Here is a 21,469-nt window from a genome sequence, read left to right on the forward strand (position 1 = left end):
CTACATTGGAAGATTGGCAGTGGCTAGACCCAAAGCATGAATTGCAGTCTTCCCTTGTCCATATACTGCTCTAAAGTAAGGAAACAAATAAGTAATGTTGAACTTTCCCTTTAAAACATATGGACTTTTATTTAGAAATGTAGGCTGCTTGCTGGCCCCTCTCATCCCCCTCCACACCTACCTTGTCCCTCCTCCTCGTTACTGACCCGCCCTGCGGGTTTCCCTGTGCCACTGCAGTGAAACCGACGGTAAAAGAGAGAGAGGATCTAGTTAAAAAAGTAAACAAGAACCTGATTATCACGAGCGCCGTGTTTTGTAATAGCGAAACCCCCTTTTATATAGTTTTTTCCCCATTCCGTTCACATCTCCGGGTCAACACATTTCGTCATCCAACCGGCAATATGGTAAGCAAACGGTCGCGACTCTTATTGTTACCCACCAAACGACAGAGAAACGCAACAGTAAATATAGTCAAATATCTGCAGGTAGAGGGACTTTAGCCTACGGTTTTTTGACAGTTTGTTGTGTTATTACGGTGTTATATGTGTCGGAGAGTGAGACGAAACCGTACCGTCCTCCCTCGCAAGGGAAGAGGAAACGCTTTCCTTGCCAATTTTGCCTCTGTTTATTGGGCAGTGCTATGGCCGAGATATGCCCTTCCCAGTCGTAACCCTGTCTACGCTGTATATCCAGCGTTATGTTGTTGTCGTAAAGTAGATACAAGTCAACACTCTCTATCATAACATGTTGGAAAAAAMCATATTGTGCGACACTAGGAGATTTACATGTTCTGCTTTCATGTTGTTTCCCCTGACCGTGAGTGAGTGGCTATCTTGACAGATCTGTAGCCTACCCTAATTTGCTGTAATCTGCTTTATAAATAAGACTACGTGGTGTATACGTTGCATTTAGCAGGCAGGACTAGACATGAACAAATCAAGGAGGGGGGATGAGAAAAGACCGAAGCATGTAGCCTTGGTGTTGCAACATTCTATAACCCCCTTTCATTTCGTCTTGCTACAGTGTGACTGAGCTACTGTCGCGCGTTCGAGCTCTAGCATCTTTAGTTAACCTTTATTTAACTAGGAAAGTCAGTTAAGAACAAATTCTTATTTACAATGACGACCTACCAAAAGGCAAAAGGCCTGCGGGGACGGGGGCTGGGATGAAAAAGAAAAATGATTCAATAAAAATATAGGACAAAACACACATCATGACCAGAGAGACAACACAACACTACAAAAGGAGTGACCTAAGACAACAGCATAGCATGGCAGTAACACATGACAACACAGCATGGTAGCAACACAACATGACAACAACATGGCAGCAGCACAACATGGACACCTGCTCGTCCAACATCTCATTCCAAAACCATGGGCATTAATGTGGAGTTGGTCCCCCCTTTGCTGCTATAACAGCCTCCACTCTTCTGGGAAGGCTTTCTACTAGATGTTGGAACATTGCTGCAGGGACTTGCTTCCATTCAGCCTTGAGCATTAGTGAGGTCGGGCACTGATGTTGGGCGATAAGGCCTGGCTGTGTGTTCCAATTCATCCCAAAGGTGTTTGATGGGGTTGACTGTGCAGGCCAGTCAAGTTCTTCCACACAGATCTCGACAAACCATTTCTGTATGGACCTCTCTTTGTGCACGGTGACATTGTCATGGTGAAACAGGAAAGGGCCTTCCTCAAACTGTTGCCACAGAGTTGGAAGCAAAGAATCATCTAGAATGTCATTGTATGCTGTAGCGTTAAGATTTCCCTTAACTGGAACTAAGGGGTCAAGCCCGAACCATGAAAAACAGCCCCAGACCATTATTCCTCCTCCATAAAACTTTAGTTGGCACTATGCATTGGGGCAGGTTGCGTTCTCCTGGCATCCGTCAAACCCAGATTTGTTCGTCAGACTGCCAGATGGGGAAGTGTGATTCATTACTCCAGAGAACACGTTTCCAGAGTCCAATGGCGGYGAGCTTTACACCACTCCAGCCGACGCTTGGCATTGCGTATGGTGATATTAGGCTTGTTTGCGGCTGCTCGGTCATGGAAATCCATTTCATGATGCTCCAGACGAACAGTTCTTATGCTGACGTTGCTTCCAGAGGCAGTTTGGAACTCGGTAGTGAGTGTTGCAACCGAGGACAGACTGTTTTTATGTGCTACGCGCTTCAGCACTCGGCGGTCCCGTTCTGTGAGCTTGTGTGGCCTACCACTTTGCGGCTGAGCCGTTGTTGCTCCTAGACGTTTCCACTTCACAATAACAGCACGTACAGTTGACCGGGGCAGCTCTAGTAGGGCAGACATTTGATGAACTGACTTGTTGCCACATTGAAAGTCACTGAGCTCTTCAGTAAGCCCATTCTGTGGCCAATGTTTGTCTATGGAGATTGCATGGCTGTGTGCTCGATTTTATACACCTGTCAGCAACGGGCGTGGCTGAAATAGCCGAATCCACTAATTTGAAAGGGTGTCCACATACTTTTGTATATATAGTGTAGATCATTTTATGCATGTAAAAATGTTATGGAATAAGGCCTATTCAGTGTTTGTACTGGTAGCAGTGTAGGCCAGCCAACAGGCTACCCCATCGATGGAGGCTACACGGCTAGGCTACTCTGGGTTGTGAGTGACAGAGGTGGGGTGCAAGGAGGACGGCGGCACTTGCTTAAGCATGAATGACCTGATATAGGGACCGTATGCTGCCTAGCAATCGAGCACCACCCACATACATACATATCGACTGAGCGCTAGCCGGGTAGCACTAAACTAAGAGATAAAAGACGTGGCTAATCACCAGCACAAGTCATGATTCATCCTGCCTGGCTGCCTGGAGACGCTCCCTGTGTGGTGCCTGTCAGTGCATGTCTGCCCACTCACACAGGATTTATTAGCATAACTGTTGCATTCCTTCTAGCGCAAGGAGCTAATACAATTGTGAACAGGCCTATATGATCTCATGAAACCAGGTCAACTAATGAAACATGCACCTCTGGACAAATCTTGGCTATAGTATGATAACTGTGCATTGAATGGGTTCTAGAATGGGTTCTGCTTCTAGAAGGAGCTAAGGTTGCATTTACACAGGCAGCCTAATTCTGATATTTTGCCACTTAATTGGTCCATCAGATCTTCAGTCACTTAATTGATATTTTGACCAATCAGATCAGATCTTAAGCCACTAATTGAGCAAAAGATCAGAATTGGGCTTCCGGGTGTAAACGCAGATCTCTTGTGTCCAGGTAGCCCAATGAAAGGTGTATACGCCATCCGTTCTTGGATTTATTTATTTTTTCTCCAATGAGCTTTGAAGACCTTCTACCTAAAAGGTATCAAACAGTCCAACTGGCAATCAATTGATCAATCCTGCATCTCAGCATTTTCACAGTCGGGCCAAACGTAAGCCAGTATATACCATCCAGAGCTAGCTTTTACAGTCACGGTGCCTCGTGTAGGCCTTCTCACCTCTGTGCCTTCGTGTAGGCCTTCTCACCTCTGTGCCTCAGACTTGGACTTTACACTCAGGCAGTTTATTTTATATTTATTATTTTTTATACCCAATCCCTCTGGACCACCCACCCAAACCCTACCAGTTCCGTCCACACCATCCACCAACTCTGACAGAAGCATCAGATGGAAGGATGAAAGTCAGCTGGTTTGCAACCTTTCTTCAGGAGTAAAGTTTGACACCCTGCCCTAAACACACACACACACACACACATGAGAGGATTAGCTAGTGAGAGTATTTAGCCTGCTGATATTTAGATGATTCTTTTCAGATTAGCACGTAATCCGTCCACACAGTGTTTGTCTAGCTCTCTTCCATTCATGTGGTAGCAGCCAGGAATCATGTTCTGACTGGTGCTGCTACAGACAATTCATTGAGACAAGAGGGCCAAAATAATACCTAAACGATGGCAAAAACTATTCAGTAAAACAAATCAAGCAGGTTAGTTGTAATCAAATGAGTCATTATAGTAAAGTAAGAATGGTGCTATTTAGCAGACGCTTTAACCCAAAGAGTCTCACCGTAACTCTTTGATCCAGCGTGACATACGGTAGTCCATGCATACAGTTTAGTGTGGCGACCCCGGCGGGAATCGAACACACTAACCCAYGACCGACAGGCAGCCRACTCTGATCATCTTCAACTAAMTGGTCTTTTTACCAATCAGATCAGRYTTWTTTTGCCAATATTTGGGCAAAMTATCAGAATTGGGCTGCCTGTGTAAACGCAGACTTAGTTTCAACTTCCAACCCCCCACAAAGAAGTGCTTGAAAATCAGTYTAATCAATATACATGCTCTCTGCATTAGTTAGTCTAACATGTCATCTGTTTAAATACATTTCCTGTGTGTACTGCACAGACCTTTGACGTATGTAATGTCGGATGTCAGGCCAGGTGGTGAGTGTTAATGGCGCTAATTATATATGGAAGTTGGCCCTGCATCTATTTACAATATTATCWTATAATTGCCATGTGTAATATACTATATGAGATACGGTCAAAACGGGAGATTTTATTTTGGCGTTCGTTGTGAAGGCCTGATTGTGATTTGGATGACACGACTCCTGCTTGTTYGGACTGGCATAGAAATAACAAGGAGAGTTAGACCAGACACACATCCTCTCCCTATGGGTTCCCTTCATCCAGATAGCTATCTCTTCTGATTAGCTAGGCTTTGTTTGCTGTAGAGATCCCATCAGCTGAACCAACAGTGCTGCCAGGTTGTTAATCATGCAATACGTGTGTTTTGTGCTGTGTGCTAATTGATTCTGAATGACACATACATTATTGATGAGAAAACACAATCGGTGGCTCTCTCTTTCTCTGTCTCGATCGTTCTCCATCGCTCGCTCTCTCCCATCTCTCGCTCTATCAATCCYTCTCTCGCTCTCTCTCCAGCTGCCTCTTTCTCTCTCTCTTTCTCTGTCCCCCTCTCCATAACTCTGCCCTCTGAGAGGCTTCATTTACATTTTAAGCGGCATATTAAGATGTGAGCTTAATTAACACAACTTGTTTATTGATGAGAGGAAAAACAAAACAACCAGCCATGTTATTTCTGACACAACCAGCCGCGTAGCCTAGTGGTTAGAGCGTTGAACTAGTAACCGAAAGGTTGCAAGATCAATCCCTGAGCTGACAAGGTAAAAATCTGTCGTTTGCCCCATGAACAAGGCAGTTAACCCACTGTTCCTAGGCCGTCATTGAAAATAAGAATTAGTTTTTAACTGACTTGCATAGTAAAATAAAAAATATACTTCTAACACAACCAGATGTGTTATTCTACACAACGATGCGTTACTTCTGACACAACCAGCTGCGTTATTTCTGACACAGAAGATGTTATTTCTGACACAGAAGATGTTATTTCTGACACAGAAGATGTTACTTCTGACACAGAAGATGTGTTACTTCTTACACAACCAGCCGTGTTATTCTGACACAGAAGATGTGTTACTTCTGACACAGAAGATGTGTTACTTCTGACACAGAAGATGTGTTACTTCTGACACAACCAGCCGTGTTACTTCTGACACAACCAGCCGTGTTATTTCTGACACAGAAGATGTGTTATTTCTGACACAGAAGATGTGTATTTCTGACACAGAAGATGTGTTACTTCTGAAACAACCAAATGCCAGAGAGTTGACCTGAGGCCTAAACTTAGTAACTCTATAATCCTAAACACTCCCAATCTCCTTTCCTGTAGGCCTAAATCCTTACCTCACTCAACCTGTATTTATTTGACCAGTGTGGGCTACATACGCCCTGAGCACTTTTATAAACAGACCTTTATTTAGAAAATAGTTACATCATTCTTTGCCACATGTCTTGGAATGAGACTGACCTTACCTCCTATGGTTAAACTAGCATTCCACATAATTCTATACATCCTAAAAATAACTCATTTATTAATGGATGTAAACCTTTATTTTGAAAACAGGCCTAGTTGCGTGCGTCGCCACGTCTTTCGAATGGGATTGATGCTGTCCGTATGACAAAGTGTTATGTATGTATGTATTAATGTATGTATGTAACACCAGGGAAGTAGCCAAGTTAGCGTTGTGTTGTTCTGAGAAAAGGGAAAGTCAAATTCTAATAGTTTAATCCCACGTAGCCTCTTGCTCTTCGCTGCTTAAAATACCTTAGCAGGTTTGGACTGGAGGTAACACTGCTTCTCAGAGGGGACACCATGTGTGTGTGTGTGTGTGTGTGTGTGTGTGTGTGTGTGTGCGCGTTAAGGCAATTTACATACAGTTAAAACATTACACTTCACAACACATTATTACACACTACTACAACACATCTACAATACAAAATCCATAGGTACCTGTGTGTAAAATGTGTGTGTGTTAGCATGTGTGTGTGTGTCTCCACATTCCACGCTGTTACATAAGGTCTAGTTTGATCTTTTTCTTAATAACTGATTTTACTGCTTGACTGAGTTACATGATGTGGAATGGAGTTCCATGTTCTCAAGGCTCTATGTAGTACTATGTGTTTCCCGTAGTCTGTTCTGGCCTTGGGGATTGTGAAGAGACCTCTGGTGACATGTCTTGTGGGTTATTCATGAGTGTCTGAGCTGTGTGCTAGTAGTTTAAACGGACAGCTTTCAACATGTCAATAGTAGTGAGGAAGTCAATCTCTCCTCTACTTTGAGCTAGGAGAGATTGACATGCATATTATTAATGTTAGCTCTCCGTGTACATTTTAAGGGTAAACTGTGCTGCTCTGTTGTAGGCAAATTACAATTGGCCCATGTCCCTCTTTGTGGCACTTGACCATATGACTGGACAGTAGTCCAGGTATGACAAAACTAGGGCCTGTAGGGCTTGTTTTGTTGATAGCGGTGTCAAGAAAGCAGAGCAGCACTTTATTATGGACAGACCTCTCCCTATCTCAGCTACCGTTGCATCAGTATGTTTTGACCATGACAGTTTACAATCCAGGGTTACACCAAGCAGTTTAGTCTCCTCAACTTGCTCAATTGCCACATTATTCATTACAAGACTTAGTTGAGGTTTAGGGTTTAGTTAATGATTTGTCCCAAATACAATGCTTTTAGTTTTTGAAATATTTAGGACTAGCTTATTTCTTGACACCCATTCTGAAACTGACTGCAGCCCTTTGTTAAGGGTGGCAGTGATTTCATTTGCTGTAGTAGCTGATGTGTATAGTGTTGAGTCATCAGCATACATAGACACACAGGCTTTACTCAGTGCCAGTGACATGACATTTAGTAAAGATCTTTAAAAACAAAGGGGCCTAGATAGCTGCCCTGGGGAATGCCTGACTCTACCTGGATTATGTTGGAGAGGCTTCCATTAAAGAACACCCTCTGTTCTGTTAGACAGGTAACTCTCAATCCACGATATAACATGGGATGTAAAGCCATTACACAAACGATTTTGATCGTTAATGTCAAAAGCTGCACTGAAGTCTAACAAAACAGSTCCCACAATCTTCTCTCAGCCAATCAGTCATTTGTGTAAGCGCAGTACATGTTGAATACCCTTCACTAATAGCATGCTGAAAGTCWGTTTTTTTATTTGTTTACCGTGAAAAAGCATTGTATCTGGTCAAACACAATTTTGTCCAAAAGTGTTGGTAACAGGCTGATTGGTCRGCTGTTTGAGCCAGTAAAGGGGGCTTTGCTGTTCTTAGGTAGTGGAATTACTTTTGCTTCCCTCCAGGCCTGAGGGCACACACTTTCCCCGTAGGCTTAGATTGAAGAGATGGMTAATAGGAGTGGTGTCATGCCTACTCCCGCTCCGGCGCTCGAGGTCGCCGGTCTACTAACCACCGGCCCTGTCAAACATCATTATGCACACCTGTTCACCATCATTACGCACACCTGTTCACCATCATTACGCACACCTGGACATCATTATTTCCTTGATTACTCCCCCTTTATTTAGCCCTCAGTAGTCACTAGGTAGTTTTGTTTTGATTCATATTCTGTACGCGTCTTATGTTTTGTTTATYTGCATTTATTCATTCTTAAACTCCCYTTCTGCACCTGCTTCCTGACTCCCGGCGTATACGTAACAAGTGGCAATATCGTCCGCTATCRTCCTCAGTAATTTTCCACCGAAGTTKTCAGACCGAGGTGGCTTGTCATTGTTGATAGACAGCACACATTTTTTTCACCTCGTCCACATTCACTTTACGGAATAGAAATTACAATATTTGTCTTTTATAATTTGGTCAGTTATGCATGGAGGTGTAGGTTCAGAATTTGTTGTTGTAACTTATGCCTAAATTAGCTAATCTTGACAATTAATAAATCATTAAAGTAGTTGGCAATATCAGTGGGTTTTGTGATGAGGCATCTGATTCAATGAATGATGGAGACATGTTTGCCTTTTTACCCAACATGTTCATTTAACCAATCAGAGTCCAAGCCGTGTCTAAGCCAGGGGAGGGGGGTTCTACTAAGCTATGTGGAATTGTTTTAAGAAGGTACTAAGCGATATGGAATTGTTTTAAGAAGGTCGTACCAAGGATCATTTAGCACTTTTTTTATTTTAAGATCCCTGGAAGTAAAAAAAATAATAAAAAAGTAAAAAAAAGCTAAACAATTATTTGATTAAAAAAACATGTCTTCCTGCTATTAGCCTATTCAAACGCATGGAACAATAGATAGATAGTACCCCAAAAAAGATCAAAAGGAAATTTGTTCTTGTCACGTTCTGACCGTAGTTCCTTTTTTATGTCTTTATTTTAGTTTGGTCAGGGCGTGAGTTGGGGTGGGCGATCTATGTTGTTTTTCTATGTTTTGGTCTGTACGTTATATTTCTATGTGTTTGGCCTAGTATGGTTCTCAATCAGAGGCAGGTGTCGATCGTTGTCTCTGATTGAGAATCATACTTAGGTRGCCTGTTTTCCCACTATGGGTTGTGGGTAGTTATTTTCCGTTTCAGTGTTTGCACCATACGGGACTGTGTCGGTTTTCCTTAATTCTCTTGTTCTTATTTTTGTATTTTGTATTCATTCTCGATTTAAACGATATTATGGATACGTACCACGCTGCATTTTGGTCCTCCTCTCCTTCCACCGAAGAAAGCCGTTACAGTTCTGAAGTGTCTCTCCTATATCTGAGAGATATAGAAAGATCAGGATTTTTTATTTTTTTTTACATGTATTTAACCCCATATTTTTGGCATTAAACTGTCCCCATATATACTGTACATATATACTGTACTTCCATTCATTTTTTTAACTGGTACCGGCGGAGCTTCAGACAAGTTTTGTGAGGCCTGTGAGCATCCTAGAGCAAAACATGTACAGTACATGTTCATGAGAGTCTCACCTTTGCACAGAGGGGGTCATATTAGGGGGTCATATTAGGGGGTCATATTAGGGGGTCATATTAGAGTTTTGCCCGGACGGTTTGGATGCTACAGACACAGATCGGCTGTACCGAATTCAGATGAGTTTCCTGACACTTGAGGTCATAGAGCAAAACGGAGAACACCATCGTGAGTGTCTCGTCTTTCCATAGAGGGTCATAATAGGTTGTAGGCTGTTCGGACAATACAGACTGATTTTCAGAACGTCACATGGTCTGACAAACACCTCTCTAGCTCTGTCACCTTTCTCTCCAGATGTAGAAGTGTTACATAGGCTGTGCAGCCAGTCTTATTTGCCWTTCCTTTTGCTTGTTCTGCCGTTATTTATAATAGAAAGTAGATAGTCATTCAGACTATCTGAGGAATTCTGCCCCACATTGTAACAAACCAGATAAAAKCCTGTTGTGTTTTAAATGGGTGGAATGTACACCAATGAGCAGTTCTGCTGCGTTTGTGACAGATTTCACACCAGAGGCTCTGCAGTAGTAGTTATTCCCCTTGCTCTGCATGGGTAACGCTGCTTCGAGGGTGGCTGGTTTTGGTCGTTGTGTTCCTTGGTTCGAGCCCAGGTAGAAGCGGGGAGAGGGACGGAAGCTATACTGTTACACTGTCAATACTAAAGTGCTATAAAGGAAACATCCAATAGAGGTCAACCAGGTATATGAAAATAGCGAATCGTATATGTTATGACAGAAAGTAGTGCAATATGAATTCCTGATAATACACTAGCAACCTAAAAACGCTTCTTATGGGAATATTGAAGACTCATGTTAAAAGGAACCAAGCTTTCATATGTTCTCTCATGTTCGAGCAGGAATAAACGTTTGTTTCTTATGGCACAAATTGCAACTTTTACTTTTTCTCCAACACTCTTGTTTTTGTCATTATTTAAACGCAAAATTGAACATGTTTATTCTATTTTTTGAGGATCAATTGATTTTATTGATGTATTATATTAAGTAAATAAGTGTTATTTTCAGGTATTCGTTGTATTTATTTTAAATAAATTAACAAATACGAGCGGAGGGTGTATTAAAAGAAATCGTATCCAGCGTTGGAAATCAAATAATCTCGGGACATGTGTTGGAGGTTGTCCTCGACGAATACTCTCTAGGACATCAACACGCATCTCTCTTTCGGCTGTGGCTTCAGTTGCACAGTCACGGCTTTGGTCTCTGTCGGAAGCTCATGATAACATTTTAGAACTGTACGCTTTGGCCCTATGTACGCTATCTATGTCATAATCAATGCTTAAGGCCCTACGTCACTGTCTTTGTTTGCAAGGCAAGCTAAATGGCAGTAAGTGACCAGTACCTGGTTCAAAATATATTTTTAGGGTGTTGGACTTACAGACGACAGTACCAGACTGGGTTCAAATACTATTTGAGGGTGACTTGTAGACACAGACACAGTACCATAGACTGGGTTCAAATACTATTTAGAGGTGGACTTACGGACACAGTACCATGACCTGGGTACTAATACTATTTAGGTGTGCTTAGTAGACACAAGACACAGTACCAAGACCTGGGTATACAAATACTATTTAGGGTGACTTACAGACACAGTACCAGACCTGGGGTTAAATATACTATTCATAGGGTGACTTGTAGACACAGACACAGTAGACTGGTTCAAATACTATTTAGGAGTGCCTTGTAGACACACGTACCACGACTGGGTTCAAAATAACATCACTCTTCGGGTGACTTGTAGACACAGTAAACCAGACCTGGGTTCAAATACTAGTTTTAGGGTGACTTGTAGACACATGCTACCGAAGACCGGGTTCAAATACTTATTTGCGGTGACTTCGATAGAACAGTACAGGTAGAGAGTATTCCGTGTGCGTCTCCAAATATGACTTTTTAGGGTTGATATAGACAGTTTTACCTTTAGACCTGGGTTTCAAATACTATTTTAGGGTGACTTGTAGACAACATGTACAGACCTGGGTTCAAATACTATTTAGCGGTGACTTGTATGAACAGTAAGAGACCTGGGTTCATAATTAAGCTCATTTTAGTGTGACTTTGTAGGATTCACAGAGTCAGAACCTGGGTTCAATATACTATTTAGGGTGATTGTAGACACAGTACCAACCTCGTGGGAATATTTCAGAGTATACTAGATTGGTAGGGTTGGACTTGTTAGAACACAGTGATCCTAGACCCTGATTTTCAAATCTACTATTTAGGCGTGGAGTCTTGTGAGACACGTATCCAAGACCTGGGATCAAATACTATTTAGGGTGACTTGTAGACACGAGTAACAGCCTGGTTCAAATACTGATTTAGGGTGACTTTTAGACACATAGTACCAGTACTCTGTGGGATTAATATTTAACTATTCTAGGGTGACATTGTAGACATCGAACCACCGAGAACTCCTGGATGTCAAAATCACTATTATAGAGGATGACTTGTTAGAACAAGTAGTCCCAGACCTGGGTTCCACCAAATAGCTGATTATAGGTTATTTTAAAGACTATTGGCATTGTATTATGAAACACACAGTCAAAAACACAGTTATCTTGTATTTCAAAGACCATAACCAAAATACTAAATATCACTCGCGTTTTAAGAGAATTCCTCGGTACGTTTGTATACTTTCTAGCCAGTGTGGTTCTGAAAGTAACGCTCACGAGACAAAAGTGGTCCCTGAAAATTTGTGTGTTACTTACAATCAGGTAGATGAGAGAACGGGAGGATGCAGGTTAAAGAAGGATTTTTTAAGCCTTGAAACAATTGACATTGATTGTGTATGTGTGCCATTCCAGAGGGTGAATGGGCCAAGCACAAAAGATTTATGTGCCTTTGAACAGGGGTACTTGGAATAGGGCCTTAGGTGCGGCGCACCGGTTTGTGTCGAACTGCAACGTTGCTTGGTTTTTCACGCTCAACAGTTTCCCGTGTGTATCAAGAATGGTCCACATCCAAAAGAACATCTAGTCAAATTGACAACTCTGGGAAATATTGGAGTCAACATGGGCCAGCCTTCCTGTGGAACGCTTTCAGACATCTTATAGAGTGCATGCCCTGACGTATTGAGGAACAAAAGGGGGGGGGGGGGGCAACTCAATATTGAAAGGTGTTCCCTAATGTTTGGTATACTCTGTGTATATACAGTACACAGTCCAAAAGCTTGGCACACACCTACTCATTCCAGGTTTTTTTTCAATTTTTATTTGTACTATTTTCTTCATAATTTTGAGATAAATAGTGAAGACATCGACATATGAAATAACTCACTGGAATCATGTAGTAACCCAAAAATGTGGTTTAAATAAATCAAAATATATATTTGAGATTCTTCTAAGTAGGCCACTCTTTTGCCTGATGACAGCTTTTTGCACACTCTGATTCTCTCAACATGCTTCCTGGGCTCCTGAAGTGCGCAGTGGTCTAAGGCACTGCATCTCAGTGCTAGAGGCGTCACTACAGACCCTGGTTCGAATCCAGGCTGTATCACAACCGGCCGTGATTGGGAGTCCCGTAGGGCGGCRCACAATTGGCTCAGCGTCGTCCGGGTTTGGCCGGTGAAGGCCGTCATTGTAAACAAGAATTTGTTCTTAACTGACTTACCTAGTTAAATAAAGGTTAAAATAAATAAATAAAATGAGGTAGTCACCTGGAATGCATTTCAATTAACAGTGTATACATTTGTCTTTTGTCTTGCCCGTTCACCCTCTGAATAAGACAATCCATGTCTCAATTGTCTCAGGTTAAAGAAAGGGTTTCAAGCCTTGTCTCCTCCCCTTCATCTACACTGATTGACATGGATTTAGTGACATCTAGTGACAACAATAAGGGATCACAGCTTTCACCTGGATTCACCTGGTCAGTCTATGTCATGGAAAGAGCAGGTGTTATCTAATGTTTTGTAAACTCAGTGTATATATTTTCTGGGACCAAGTAAAAAAAAAAATATATATATATGTTTTTTGTTGGGGGGTTTACAGGTACAATTTAAATTCATTTATTCAGTTTATATAACATGTACCATGTGAGCTGCCACTCAAAAAAGGTATGAAATAGATACAGAGAAATTATCATTCGGATCAAAAAGGAAAAAATTGTTATGTAAAGAAAAATAAAYATAAAGAGGCCTATACAGTTGACATGTCAGAGCATAAACTATACCATGAAGTCTAAGGAACTGTCCATACATCTCCGAAGTATAAGTGTGATGAGGCATATATCTGGGGAAAGGTATCGAACAATTTCTAGAGTGTTGAAAGTTTCCAAGAGCACGGTGRTCTCCATCACTGGGGAATTGAAAACATATGGAACTACCTAGACTCTGTCTAGAGCTGGCCATCTGAGCAACAGTCATTGGGTTCTTGGAGGTGACCAAGAACCCAATGACCACTGACAGAACTACAGAGTTCCTTGGCTGAGATGGGAGAACCTGCYAGAAAGACAAGTCTCTACAACACTTCACCAATCTGGGCTTTTTTGGGAGAGTGGCTAGACGGAAGCCACTCCTGAGGAAAAAGTCACAAACAGCACGCCTGGACTTTGCAAAAGGCACGTACGTGTAAGACGTAAGGCAAAAGTTTCTGTGGCATGATCATTTTTTAAAACTCTTTGGCCAGAATGCAAAGCGCAATGTGTGGAGAAAAGCAGGCACAGCCCATCACCTGTCTAACACCATCCCTACTGTGAAGCATGGTGATGGCAGCATCGTGCTATGGGGATGCTTTTCAGCCGCAGGGACTGGGAGACTGGTAAGTAATAAATGGAGCCAAATACAGGCAAATCCTTAAAGGGAATCTGCTTCAGAGTGCAAACAACCAGCCAAAGCCCAAAATCGTACCCATTGAAAATCTGTGGAAAGACTTGAAGATTGCTGTCCACCACTGCTCCCCATCTAACTTAACAGAGCTTGATCAAATATGCAAGGAAGAATGGGAGAAAATCCCCAAATCCAGATGTGCAAAGCTGATACAGACATACCTAAGAATTCAAAGCTGATACAGACATACCTAAGAATTCCAAGCTGATACAGACATACCTAAACTGACTCTAATCTGATACAGACATACCTAAGCTGACTCAAAGCTGATACAGACATACCTAAGCTGACTCAAAGCTGATACAGACATACCTAANCTGATACAGACATACCTAAGCTGACTCAAAGCTGATACAGACATACCTAAGCTGACTCAAAGCTGTAATCTCCCCGCCAAAGGGGCTTCTACAAAGTATTGCTTCGGGGGTGTGAATACTTATGTAAATTAGATATTTCTGTATTTCATTTTCAATCAATTTTCAAACATATATTTAATMATTTTTTWATTCAGGCTGTAACACAACAAAATGTGGAATAAKTCAAGGGGTATGAATACTTTCTGAAGTTACTGTACATATATATTTAAATTCTGGACGTTTCTCATTTTGATAAGCCTTAAATTATTTTTTTTTAAAAATTGGGGGGGGGATTATTGCACTTTTTGCTAGATATTACTGCATTGTTGGAGCTAGAAACAAGCATTTTGCTGCACCTGCGATAACATCGGCAATACTGTGTACGTGACGAATAAACTTTGATTTGATGGCTCAGTTTGTAGAGCATGGCGCTTGCAATGCCAGGATTTCGGATTTGATTCCTGGGACCACCCATATGTAAAATGTATGCACGAATGACTGTAAGTCGCTTTGGATWMAAGCGGCTGCTAAATGGCATATAATTTATTACTAGCTAGCTTGCCTGTTGTCTTCAGCCCTCTTTTGACCTCCTAACACAACCAGGAGAGATTATCCATCTGCCCGAGTCATCCCCGTATTAACGAGACAGGCCGTTGTATGATATGTAAAATGTTGGCCACGTCGGGAGTCATTTGGGTTGTCACTGAGTTGTAGCTGTTGCATATTGATGTGTGTGTGAAGTGAGCTTTGTGGAAATGCTAATATAACAAATGATAAGAAATGCTAATTTTTCTTTTTTCTTTTGTTGTAAAACCTTTTTCAACCGTGTGCCCTTATGAACACGAACACATGTTGTAGCTCTAGTCCCTGGGAGGGTTGACCTGCAATTACAAGGATGTGTATTAACCTCCATTTTGAGATGGTAGCACTGGGAAAAGCTAGCAGTATATCCTYTGCAGTACAGTCTGAAAGACCTGAAAAGAATACATCATAATGAATGTATCCCAATGGTTTCCCATGTTTGACCAGTATTTCTGTTTTCATAATGCAAAACATGTCTCACCTCTGCCTCCTGTATGTCTCACCTATTGTCTACTGTATTTCTCACCTATTGCCTCCTGTTTCTCCTCTTCAGGGAAATGAGGCAAGTTACCCCCTGGAAATGTGCTCGCATTGTAAGTATCTTTGATTTACTAACTAACTGCCATTCCTTGTCAGGCATCAACATCAGAAAATGGAACTATTCTCACTCACCTCCGCTCTCTGCTTGCGGTACCTATTTCCTCAGACTATTCAACATTATAACAGAGCTTCATACGCTCAAATGCAACCCAACAAAAAGACAGCATATATAGATTAGACTAACACCACACAGAGGAGTTCTCCCAGGCTTTCTGCTGGAGCCAGGGACACACTTAGGGGTGACTCGGGGACACACTTAGGGGTGACTCGGGGACACACTTAGGGGTGACTCGGGGACACACTTAGGGGTGACTCGGGGACACACTTAGGGGTGACTCTGGGACACACTTAGGGGAGGACTCTGGGACACGCTTAGGGAGACTCTGGACACGCTTAGGGGAGACTCTGGGACACGCTTAGGGGAGACTCTGGGACACGCTTAGGGGAGACTCTGGACACGCTTAGGGGAGGACTCTGGGACACGCTTAGGGGAGACTCTGGGACACGCTTAGGGGAGACTCTGGGAGACACTTAGGGGAGACTCTGGGACACACTTGGGGGTGACTCTGGACCCCAACAGTAGTTGCCGCGGTAGACCGAGGATAAGCAGGTGTGTGATCCTGACCCGTGGCGAGCCGAGACCGGGGAGGACTTCACCTGTCCGGGATATTTCCAGCTTCGCAAGGACCCGCCCCCTCCCTCTCCCCACAGCCCATGCTCCACCCCCGATGAAACGCACAGACACACACACAAACACACACACACATAGCACTAGCAACAGCCAGTGCCTGTCTGCAGCCTCCCATAATAACCAAGCGCTGCTTGTTGGAGTTCCTTGTTGCTAGGGGTTTCCCAGAGCCAGAGCAACAGTTGTCGAGGAGAGGGGGGGGGGAAAGGGAGAGATTCCATTACAATGGTTTATAAGGAGGACAGGACACCCACTCCCATAGCTTTTTTGAGGTATGAGCCTAAAGCTATTGCATTAGAACTGTTCTACTGAATGATGTAGCCTGCACTCCAATGAGTTTGGAGTATTTACTATCAGTCTGAATGCTGTAAACCTTACGTATAGATTTAATGTAGAGTTTGCTGCACAACAGAATCCCTGTAGGGCGCATGACATGCTGCTGTCCTAGCTAGAGGTCGACCGATTATGATTTTTCAACGCCGATACTGATACCGATTATTGGAGGAGTCGGTATATGGAACAGTTTGGGCCGCCTATTATTGGAGGACCAAAAATAGCCGATACTGATTAATCGGCCGCTTTTTTATTTTATTTATTTGTAATAATGACAATTACAACAATACTGAATGAACACTTATTTTAACTTAATATAATACATCAATAAAATCAATTTAGCCTCAAATAAATAATGAAACATGTTCAATTTGGTTTATATAATGCAAAAACAAAGTGTTGGAGAAGAAAGTAAAAGTGCAATTTGTGCCATGTAAGAAAGCTAACGTTTAAGTTCCTTGCTCAGAACATGAGAACATATGAAAGCTGGTGGTTCCTTTTAACATGAGTCTTCAATATTCCCAGTAAGAAGTTTTAGGTTGTAGTTATTATAGGAATTATAGGACTATTTCTCTCTATACGATTTGTATTTCATATACCTTTGACTATTGGATGTTCTTATAGGCACTTTAGTATTGCCAGTGTAACAGTATAGCTTCCGTCCCTCTCCTCGCTTCTACCTGGGCTCGAACCAGGAACACATCGACAACAGCCACCCTCGAAGCAGCGTTACCCATGCAGAGCAAGGGAATAACTACTCCAAGTCTCAGAGCGAGTGACGTTTGAAACGCTATTAGCGCGCACCCCGCTAACTAGCTAGCCATTTCACATCGGTTACACCAGACTAATCTCGGGAGTTGATAGGCTTGAAGTCATAAACAGCGCGAAGCATTGCGAAGAGCTGCTGGCAAAACACATGAAATTGCTGTTTGAATGAATGCTTACGAGCCTGCTGGTGCCTACCATCGCTCAGTCAGACTGCTCTATCAAATTGTTAAATCATAGACTTAATTCTAACAAATAACACACAGAAAATACGAGCCTTAGGTCATTAACTTCTTGAGATACAAGGGGTGCTATTTTCCCATTAGCATAATTTGCTTACAGATTAAACTGCCTCTTATTCAATTATTGCTCTTACTATATGCATATAAATAATACCATTGGAAAGAAAACAATCTCTAGTTTCTAAAACCGTTTCAATTTTGTCTCTGAGTGAACAGAATCATTTGACAGCACTTTCCATGACCAAGAAGAAAAAAGCAAGATGTGTATGCCAGCTTCAACGCTCTGCTATATATGGTCGTGCCCCCTATGACCCGAAACACACCTCATTGGCCTTCCTCTGGTGTCAAGAGACGTCAGAGGAAAAAATATCTGTTTATCTGGGACTGACGTGAAATGAGAGCTATTTCTTTGGCGTGACCGACAACTTCCGGTTTTCTGATTCGCACGAGTTGGAGCGCGATTGTGTACTGTTTTGCTGGCGTTATGGATGAAAACTATCTCCGTGTCGAATTTTGTTTGATACATGTGACCAGATCACGTAATGTATGTTTTTTCAAATAGTTTAATCAGATTATTTGAATTTTTTCGGGAGTTTTGTGGTGTTCCGTTGTCTGAATTTATTTACGTTTGAGATCCGTGCCACTCGACCGGTACCTGTGCTAAATGAGTGGGCAAGGAACAATTCTGAACGGAACCAACGACTCATCTTGACAAAGGACACTTTGATCAACATTCTGATGAAAGATCAGCCATAGTAAGACCCATTTACGATGTTTATATCATATCTTGTGGCATGTGAACTGGCCGTGGGCGCCTAGCCGAATCTGCCTGGTATAGCTATGCTAATTTAGCGCTACATTTTGTTTTCGTTATAAAACATTTCATTAATCTGAAATATTGTTTGGATTCACCAGATGTTGGGCTTTCAATATCTGTACGCTGTGTATTTTTCTGAAATGTTTTAAGATGAGTAATTCGTTATATGACGTTGGGTCCTGTAATTGTTCTGGCTGGGTCAGCACTATTTCAGATTGCAGCTGCAATGTAGAACGTGATTTATACCTGAAAAATGCACATTTTCAAAGAAAAAACTATGCTATACCATAAATATGTTATCAGACTGTCATCTTATGAAGTTGTTTCTTGGTTAGTGGCTATATATATTTTATTTAGTCGAATTAGTGATAGCTACTGACGCAGGAAAAAGCTGTTGGGAGTAAAAAATCGTGTCCTTTGCTAACGTGGTTAGCTAATAGATTTACATATTGTGTCTTCCCTGTAAAACATTTTAAAAATCTGAAATGGTGGCTTTATTCACAAGACCTGTATCTTTCATCTGGTGTCTTAGACTTGTGATTTAATGATATTTAGATGCTACAAGTTACTTGTGACGCTATGCTAGCTATGCTACTCAGTGGGGTGGGGGTGGGGGTGGGTCATTAATATGGTCGAATCCGGGAAACTATCATCTCGAAAACAAAACATTATTATTTCAGTGAAATACGGAACCGTTCTGTATTTTATCTAACGGGTGGCATCCATAAGTCTAAATATTCCTGTAACATTGCACACCCTTCAATGTTATGTCATAATTACGTAAAATTCTTGCAAATTAGTTCGCAACGAGCCAGGCGGCCCAAACTGCTGCATATACCCTGACTCTGCGTGCAATGAACGCAAGAGAAGTGACACAATTTCAGCCGCTAAATAGCTGCTAACCTGGAATACTTTTATCTAAATATGCAGGTTTAAAAATATATACTTGTGTATTGATTTTAAGAAAGGCATTGATGTTTATGGTTAGGTACAGTCGTGCAGCGATTGGCTTTTTTCACAAATGCGCTTTTGTGAAATCATCCCCCGTTTGGCGAAGTTGGCTGTCTTGTTTAGGAAGAAATAGTCTTCACCACAGTTCGCAACGAGCCAGGCGGCCCAAACTGCTGCATATACGCTGACTCTGTTGCAAGAGAAGTGACACAAAGAAATTCATGTTAGCAGGCAATATTAACTAAATATGCAGGTTTAAAAAATATATAAAAGGCATTGATGTTTATGGTTAGGTACACGTTGGAGCAACGACAGTCCTTTTTCGCGAATGCGCAACGCAGGATACGCTAGATAAACTAGTAATATCATCAACCATGTGTGTTAACTAGTGATTGTGATTGATTGATGTTTTTTATAAGATAAGTTTAATGCTAGCTAGCAACTTACCTTGGCTTCTTACTGCATTCCCGTAACAGGCAGGCTCCTCGTGGAGTGCAATGAGAGGCAGGTGGTTAGAGCGTTGGACTAGTTTGAATCCTCGAGCTGACAAAGGTAAAAATCTGTCGTTCTGCCCCTGAACAAGGCAGTTAACCCACCGTTCTAGGCCATCATTGAAAATAAGAATGTGTTCTTAACTGACTGCGTAGTGTAAATAAAGGTGTAAAAAAAAAATACAGATTTCCGATTGTTATGAAAACTTGAATCGCCTAATTAATCGCCTCTGATTAATCGGCAACCTCTAGTCCTAGCCTTTATACATGCTGCTGTCCTAGCCATTATCCATCCACTAGCCTTCATTACATGCTGCTGTCCTAGCCATATCCATCCACTACCTTCATTCATGCTGCTGTCCTACCATTATCCATCCACTAGCTTCATTACATGCTGCTGTCCTAGCCATTACCATCCACTAGCTTCATTACATGTGCTGTCCAGCCATTATCCATCCACTAGCCTTCATTACATGCTGCTGTCCTAGCCATATCATCTCACTAGCCTTCATTACATACTTCTTCCTAGCCATATCTCACTAGCCTTCATACATGCTGCTGTCCTAGCCATTATCATCCACTAGCCTTATTACATGCTGCTGTCCTAGCCATTATCCATCCACTAGCCTTCATTACATGCTGCTGTCCTAGCCATTATCCATCCACTAGCCTTATTACATACTGCTGTCCTAGCCATTATCCATCACTAGCCTTCATTACATACTGCTGTCCTAGCCATTATCCATCCACTAGCCTTCCTTCCATGCTGCTGTCCTAGCCATTACCATCCACTAGCCTCATTACATGCTGCTGTCCTAGCCATTACCATCCACTAGCCTTCATTACATACTGCTGTCCTAGCCATTATCCATCCACTAGCCTTCATTCCATGCTGCTGTCCTAGCCATTATCCATCCACTAGCCTTCATTACATGCTGCTGTCCTAGCCATTACCCATCCACTAGCCTTCATTACATGCTGCTGTCCTAGCCATATCCATCCACTAGCCTTCAACATGCTGCTGTCCTAGCCATTATCCATCCACTAGCCTTCATTACATACTTCGTCTAGCCATTATTCATCCACTAGCCTTCATTACAGCTGCTGTCCTAGCCATTACCATCCACTAGCCTTTTATTACATGCTGCTGTCCTAGCCATTATCCATCCACTAGCCTTCATTACATGCTGCTTTCCTAGCCATTATCCATCCACTAGCCTTCATTACATCTGGTCGTTCCTAGCCATTATCCATCCACTAGCCTTCTTACTTACATACTGCTGTCCTAGCCACATCACATCCACTAGCCTCTACATCTGCTGTCCTAAGCCATTACCATCCACTAGCCTTCATAACATGACTGCTGTTCCTAGCCATTACCATCCACTAGCCTTCATTACATACTGCTGTCCTAGCCATTATCCATCCACTAGCCTTCATTACATGCTGCTGTCCTAGCCATACCATCAATACCTCTTACTCATGCTTCTT

General features: G+C 42.2%; 1 protein-coding gene across 2 annotated transcripts in view; it reads left to right on the forward strand.

Annotated features, from left to right (window-relative positions):
- Positions 1–178: 178 nt before the first annotated feature.
- The window catches only part of LOC111978195 (calcineurin subunit B type 1), a 43,571-nt gene continuing 22,280 nt past the window's right edge, over positions 179–21,469 (forward strand). For both annotated transcript variants that reach the window (XR_002879119.3, XM_024008111.3), the window contains exons 1-2: positions 179–404; positions 15,645–15,684. Coding sequence is in view for 1 of the 2 variants with exons in the window: in XM_024008111.3 (XP_023863879.1) it covers positions 402–404; positions 15,645–15,684 (43 nt within the window). In the remaining variant the exon portion in view is untranslated. The remainder of the gene's footprint in view (positions 405–15,644; positions 15,685–21,469) is intronic.

The sequence above is a fragment of the Salvelinus sp. IW2-2015 genome, linkage group LG18 (genome assembly GCF_002910315.2).
Source record: "Salvelinus sp. IW2-2015 linkage group LG18, ASM291031v2, whole genome shotgun sequence".
In the NCBI taxonomy this organism is placed as follows: domain Eukaryota; kingdom Metazoa; phylum Chordata; class Actinopteri; order Salmoniformes; family Salmonidae; genus Salvelinus; species Salvelinus sp. IW2-2015.